Genomic DNA, 7163 nt, shown 5'->3' with positions numbered 1-7163 from the left:
CACTTTTTAAACTGTTAAACAATAATACTGCATGAGATATGAAAATAGACATGAAAATGTTTTAGCATCCATTTCTATAAAAACAAACCTATTTCTTCAAAATATTGAGTGAAGGGAAATAGGAGGGGAGTGTTGGTGTCATTATCTACCTGTTGTTTTGTTGAAGCCATACATACCCATCTCACAGTGTTGGTCCTTCAAAAAGAAAAATCTTTTATCGTCCCGGATTATTTTCGTATCCTAGAAGGCTTGTGGCTCATCTATATAATGGAAGGCATATTCCATTGTTTTCAGGAATAAGGTCATCATGTCACAGTAAATCCATAGGAATTCCGGAACAGCTATTCAATACATTGTGAATCAAAATGAGACCAATTCGAACACCTGAAATACCAACCCTTCCGTAACATATGGTTTTGTTCGTTACTAAATATTTTGACAACCTTTCTAATGATACTTTCCGTGTAGTTGTTCATGTGCACTCCTGGCACCAATAGGTTAAGGACATGCTAGAATATTTCTCTTGTCCATCAAAATTATGCTGAGTCATTTTTGTAAGTCAAATTTGATGTTCAATAGCTTTTAAGTCTCCTTCATAAGACTAAGGTTTAAGATTTTCCTTTGTCACCAGTTTTTGTTGGGCAGTGAAGGTGATATAGGAAGGGTAGTATGTGACTGTGTCTTCAGTTATACACTTGTATATTTGCCAATTGAAATAACTATGTAAGATAGAAAAAAGAGATTAACTGAGTGTTTTGTTTTCAGATATTCAATGTAGAAATCCTAATGTCTTACCATTTGATATATCTTAAGATTTAAAGTTTTTATAAATTCTGTGGTAGTACCTTTACTAACTGTACAATTTTTCTTTCCAGGCCCTGTATCATGGAAAGTTCATTTATTCTGGTTTTACCATGCCTTTCTATAAGCGAATGTTGAACAAGAAACTTACCATGAAGGACTTGGAGTCCATTGATCCAGAGTTCTATAATTCACTTGTGTGGATTAGGGATAACAACATTGAGGTGGGTGTAATTAGTGTTGATATGCTTGCCATATAATGACTTTCTGGTTTTATCATTAATTGATTATTGGACTTTATCCAATGTTAAGTTTTGTGTTTTTCCTCACTCTCTCTCACTTGCTCTCCCATTTTTTCTTCTTTCTTTCTTTATTATTGATTTTAGTTTTTATATTGGTCTTTATTTATAAAGGTTCAGCCATGCGGCAAAAAATGAAATCACTGTTATGTCCACTGAGTATTACATGTAATGTTCATGTTGCATACATCTAACAGACAGTTGTGATTAGCAGATCATAATGGAAGTTGTGTTGTGTTGTGTATTTGTAAAGATGGATATTGTATTTTATTTCATTATATAACCATAGTTGTTATCCCAGTAGTAGCAGTGAAATTATTTTCTATCTCTTATATCAGAAGTAAAGATATAAATATAATGATTCATTTTGTTTCTAGGAGTGTTGCCTTGAGATGACCTTCTGCACTGATTTTGAAGTTCTGGGGAAGATAACTGAGGTAGAGTTGAAGCCTGGGGGAAAAGATATCCAAGTGACAGAGGAGAATAAGGAAGAATATATTGAGTAAGTCTCCAGTTTTATATTCTTTGTCATTGGTACATATGTCTATAGACAGAAAAGTCAATGTGATGATATATGTATATATATTATGTAGTAATAATTAGATCAAGCAGTTCAAGCTTCAGGTTTGCCTGTGTGATGATATATGAAGATTATCACGACAATTACTAGGTTATTTAAGCATCTTAAGATTTATCAGTGTGATAACATACATATTTTAGTTTAGGAATTACTAGGTTATGCAGTTTAAGCATCCTCACATTTATTGTTCTAATTATCAAAATGACACATTCTTATTACAGCCTCATGATGCAGTGGCGTCTCACTCGAGGCCAAGAAGCACAGACAAGGCATTTCCTGGAAGGATTTTCAGAAGTGGTGCCACTAGAGTGGTTGAAGTATTTTGATGAACGAGAATTGGAATTGTTGCTGTGTGGAATGCAAGAGATAGACATTTGTGATTGGCAGAAGCATACTATATACCGCCACTATAACCGATCTTCAAAACAAATTATGTGGTTCTGGCAGGTGAGAATAAGTGACTTTTGGGCAGTTCAGGTTTTATATATGAATTTCTCCTTTTAACCCTTTCCCGACGGGTAGTATTCATAGTGGCCCCGGCCTCGCTGCTGGGGGCTTATATTGTCGCCTAGCATGCACGACCGCTCATGCCAAATACCAGCATCCCTTGCCGTTTCTTTTTAATACTACGAGCATATGTTGTATTTTCAATTTTCATTATTTTTTTAAGTCTCTACTTGCCATATTTCCTGATAAATCAAGACTGAACAATATTTTTGTTATTATATAGTCTCCATAGTTGATCATTATTTGGTCTATAGTCTGAATAAGATAAGCAGTGTGTGGCATCATGGAGTTGAAATCGTTGTTGTTGTTATTGTTGTTGTTGTTTTTTTTTTCATTGTAAAAATGAGAAAGTTTTAAAAATGACTTAATCACACTTTCAGTGGCAGAAAAATAATATTTTGCCGTGATTGTAAAAAAAAAAAAAAAAAAAAAAAAAAAAAAAAACTCATGGCATGTCCATACATACACCATGGCATGTATGTACATGCCCCCGGCAGATAGTCCAGCCATGCCATGGCATGTGCGTACATGCCATCTGTAGGCAAAGGGTTAAAGGGATATGTGGCTGTTTGTTCTAGGTCATTAATATAGCAGATTAGTCTTTAGTAGTAGAGGTGTATTTAGTATTTTATTTTTTTACGTGTATTTATTTATTTGGTCTTTAATATAGCAGATTAGTCTTTAGTAGTAGAGGTGTATGTCATCTCAATGTCATAAAGTCTCAAGTTCTCCAAACTTCCTAATAGGGCAGACAATTTTCCTCAGCAGAATTGTGATAGTGAGAATAGCCTCCTTATGCTGGTCCCAGAGATTTAGGATTTTTGACTCCTGGTACCAACCAGGTGCAGCAATACATTTGATTTGTTGATGTGATTTTTCTGATAATTTCACAGCATTCAACAACGTAAAGATCGTATCAGCCACCATAGCCACCCATCCTGGGAATTATGCAGGACGTGTGTTGTGTGCAGGTAGGGTGGCCATGGTGGCTACCACAGCATTCCCCTTCCTGTACCCAGACAGCCACCACAGCAACCCAAACTGCACACAACTCATGCTCCACATAATTCCCAGGTTGGATGGCCATGATGGCTCTGTAGGCCATCTTCATCGTGGAATGCTTTTTGGAGTCCATTGGCAATTGCCCAAGAACAAGTAGAACTTTATTTTGTAGACACACTAGCCGTGAGTCTGGCATGTTAAACTTGGATACTTTTGAGGAGGGACAAGGTGTAACATAAAGGGAATCTTGCTGAGGTGATGGAAGGCCTGCTCTTGATAAATGAACTTTTATCCTATCCCAGCAATTAGGAACAAAGATTTTCAATTGAGACTTAGTGGTATTACCAGTTTTTTTAATGAGATCCCCACCCGCAACCCATCCTGAGCAATACCTACCTTGCTCTAGCCATTTGATCTTTGACAGACAATGGTTTTATATAAACTTCTTCTGCCCATATGGGGGATGTTATCTCCAAAAAAATTGAATTAAGGGTGTGTCGGAGCCTTGTTTATTTTATTTTTTTATTTATTTGTTTTTTAAGGGGGGTTTGCATTGTGAACAATTTTTAGGCCTTTGTTTTTCAATTTTATGTAAATTTTATATATATATATATTATATATATATATATTTTCTTCTTTCTTTTCTTTCTTTTTTTCTTCTTCTTATTCTTCTTTTCTTTTTTTTTTTCTTCTTCTTCTTCTTCTTCTTCTTCTTCTTCTTTTCTGAAATTTAAAAATCAGGATCTGACACACCTTTCATATTCAGATGATCTTGTGAATGCAATTGACCGATTTCAAGGAACACGAAAATATCAAAGCTGGACGGTGCCACAGCTTAAGTAAACAAAGAACTGTGAATAGGCCATTGGAAATTTGGACACTAGCCAGAGTTCATAATCTTGTTATTTTTTCACTAAACATAATGATGTACATAAAAAATGGAATTTAGTGTACTTTGCAATGAGACTGTTGGTAAGTCAGTCATAGTTGTTGTTATCAGCAGGGACCATATTTTGCAAAGATATCCTTTTTTTTTTCTTCTCTTTTTTTTTTTTTTTTTATAATGAAAGTAGATATTCCAGTCTGAAAGGTTTAATACATGTATCAAATTGTAAAGAAAACTAATCTAAACCAGATTTTTTTCTTTTCTTATGGAGGACTGTGGATGGTAATATCAGTATAATATTATGGTAATTGTATAATCCTAGCATGAGTATGACATATTGGTTCAATATTGAGATTTGTAGAAGTGTATACATAAGATAAATAGAGTGTGAGAGGTACTGAAGCTGTTGAATCTTTCCAATACTCCAAACAGGATGGTGGGTTGGTCACTTGGTAGGTTATGGGTATGGCCATCATAACAAATTGCTTGATCTGCAGGGTACGGCTATATACATAGTGATGCACTAGAGCATGTCGATCGGGAAGTTATGTTACATGTTGTCACAAATCACTGAGTCTTTGATGCCGAAAGATTTATAATACCACCACTGAGGGATTAATAGGACTGAACCCATTTTTATATAAAGGAAATATTGTTAGTTAACCCATAGTTCAATATGGTTTTCTTTAGATGAATGTAAAAGATAGTTGTGAGGTATGGGGAACCAGTTCATAGTGTCACCCGGCCTACAGCTAGATTTTCCCATGTGGCATGTTCACATCACTTGCCCCTTGACCCAGATTTTTTCATAACGTGATGGTCATGTCACCCGGATTCAACGGGTTAACCTGGCACCATATCATGAGCAAGAATATTTGGAAATGGCACTATCTTTGTAGGACCAAGCCATATGTCTTCAAGGCCCTGAAACTTGGATTTCATTCATTGTGTTAGAGTCTCACCATGCCTTTAGCTACATGTGCTTGTTCCAAATCATGAGGTACAGTTATCAGGACCATGGATCCAACCAAAGAATAGACTGTGAAACCAGGACCTATTACTACCATAATCCAGGTTTGCCAACTCAGGCTATATGGACTTGATTTGTCTCCCAAATGATGCTCCTGCCCACCAGCTTGTATTCTCTAGAGGCAGCTTGGTTGTTGATGGTCCTTGGGATGACCTTGGAAGTTGTGGCTTGGGCAAATTAACTAGATCTATCGTGAAGAGGTAGAGATAGGCCGTGGATTTGCCTAGCAGGTAGCCAAATAGAACCCTCATGGGTGGAATAAAAGGTTGATGTGGTAAATCACCCCCTTCAGCAGTAACCCCCACTTATTCATTGATGTGTATTTTGTAATTTCTTTGTCACATTGAAAGCTTTTAATTAAATTAGTTATTGATAGAATTTAACCTGATTTTTTTTTTTTTTTTTTTTTTTTTTTCTTTCTTTCTTTAGTTTGTGAGAGAGATTGATAATGAGAAGAGGGCACGTCTACTACAGTTCGTCACTGGAACCTGCCGCGTACCAGTAGGAGGCTTTGCAGAACTAATGGGTATGTGATGACTGTTATTTTAAGGGTATGATCATGTTAAGTGGTTCATGTGGAAAAAAAAGTATAGAAAAAAAATAGAAACATTCAGGACACATCAAGAGATGAATGTGTAAAATTCTTTAAAAATGCATGGCATCCTGTGGTCATGACCATATGATACCATGTATTTAAGATATTGTAGTCTTTATAATTTGCAGTAAGAAAATGCTGTTATATATGGATACTTGTGTGATAATAAGTTATAGCTTTTGACTCTTAAAAATCATTATACTTCATGCAATGTCACTGGTGCATGACAGCTCATGTTTTTGTGTTGCAAATATCTTGCCACTTTACCCTCTTGATATCTATCACATAAGTATGCATGTTAAACATATTTATTGATTGCAAATAAAATGATATGTATGATGTTTTAAATGCATCATGTGGCTGCAACATCACATAACATGCATTTTTGAAGAGCACTACACATTCATTATAGATTAACATTCATCTCTTTGTATTTCCTGAAAGCTGCAAATTTTAATTGCCAATTCTTTATTTTTATTTTTATTTTTATTTTTTTCACATTGACCATTACATGAGTGTACCCTTATAATTTTGTTCCTAAATTACTCTGTTCACTATATTTTGAATTTTAGAAATAAAGCAAGGTATTATAATAGGGAAAAAAAACCCAAAAAACATCTCCCTGTGTTCTCTATACATATGTTATGAATATATATGTAGTATGTAGTCTGTATATATGATGCCACACTTATTTATAAAGGTAGATTTTAGTACATTTTAATGTTTACTTAGTAATTAGTGTTTTTTCAGGGCACAACAGCTACTAACATTGTAAAAGTTGGCCAGATGACACAGTTTCCAGGAGCACCAGTTAGTTGATGAATACATTGCCTGCCATAAAGCAAATTATGAAAAACTATCTAAAACTTCATTTTTCATTGACATTCTCCAAACATTAACAAGAGAAAAAATCATGAATACACATCCTAACTCAGTGTTTCAGTCCAATCACAGTTTATAGTTCTTCTGTCATGCAGATTTGTACCATGGTAGCCAGAAACTTTGCTAGAATTTGGCCAAAAAAGCACAATGCCTCATATTATCATACATGTCTTGATCAAAGCCACAGACTAGGACTTTTTTGGTGTATGCATGGCATTAGAACAGGCATGGGTTACCCATACATGGTATATGCCATCATATTTACATGTGTCCTGACGTTAAGGCCTTACATCATTTTAGCCAAGCCCAAGTTATTTGGATGATAATGTAACTACCTACTGATATTTAAGATATTTCTTTAATAATCAGAGATAATAGGAACTGGGTAAAGATAAATCAAGGTTTGATTCTTCTAGTTTTCAAAACCAGTCTGGTTCCAGTCAGAAGAGCTACGAGATTTCTTTTGTATTAACCTTTTTATCACTTTTGCAGGGAGCAATGGGCCACAGAAATTCTGCATTGAGAAGGTGGGTAAAGAGACATGGCTTCCTCGGTCCCACACTTGCTTCAATCGGTTAGAC

General features: G+C 35.2%; 1 protein-coding gene across 1 annotated transcript in view; it reads left to right on the top strand.

Annotated features, from left to right (window-relative positions):
• The window catches only part of LOC119576961 (E3 ubiquitin-protein ligase Su(dx)-like), a gene marked incomplete in the record, with an annotated part of 23403 nt that overhangs the window by 15954 nt on the left and 286 nt on the right, over window positions 1–7163 (top strand). The window contains 5 exon segments of the mRNA XM_037924618.1: window positions 876–1025; window positions 1478–1602; window positions 1902–2127; window positions 5535–5631; window positions 7075–7163. Coding sequence (XP_037780546.1) covers window positions 876–1025; window positions 1478–1602; window positions 1902–2127; window positions 5535–5631; window positions 7075–7163 — 687 coding nt within the window.

This window comes from Penaeus monodon, chromosome 9 (assembly GCF_015228065.2).
Source record: "Penaeus monodon isolate SGIC_2016 chromosome 9, NSTDA_Pmon_1, whole genome shotgun sequence".
Lineage (NCBI taxonomy): Eukaryota > Metazoa > Arthropoda > Malacostraca > Decapoda > Penaeidae > Penaeus > Penaeus monodon.
The sequence above is the reverse complement of the archived record's forward strand: the minus strand, read 5'-3'. Positions and strand labels throughout refer to the sequence as shown.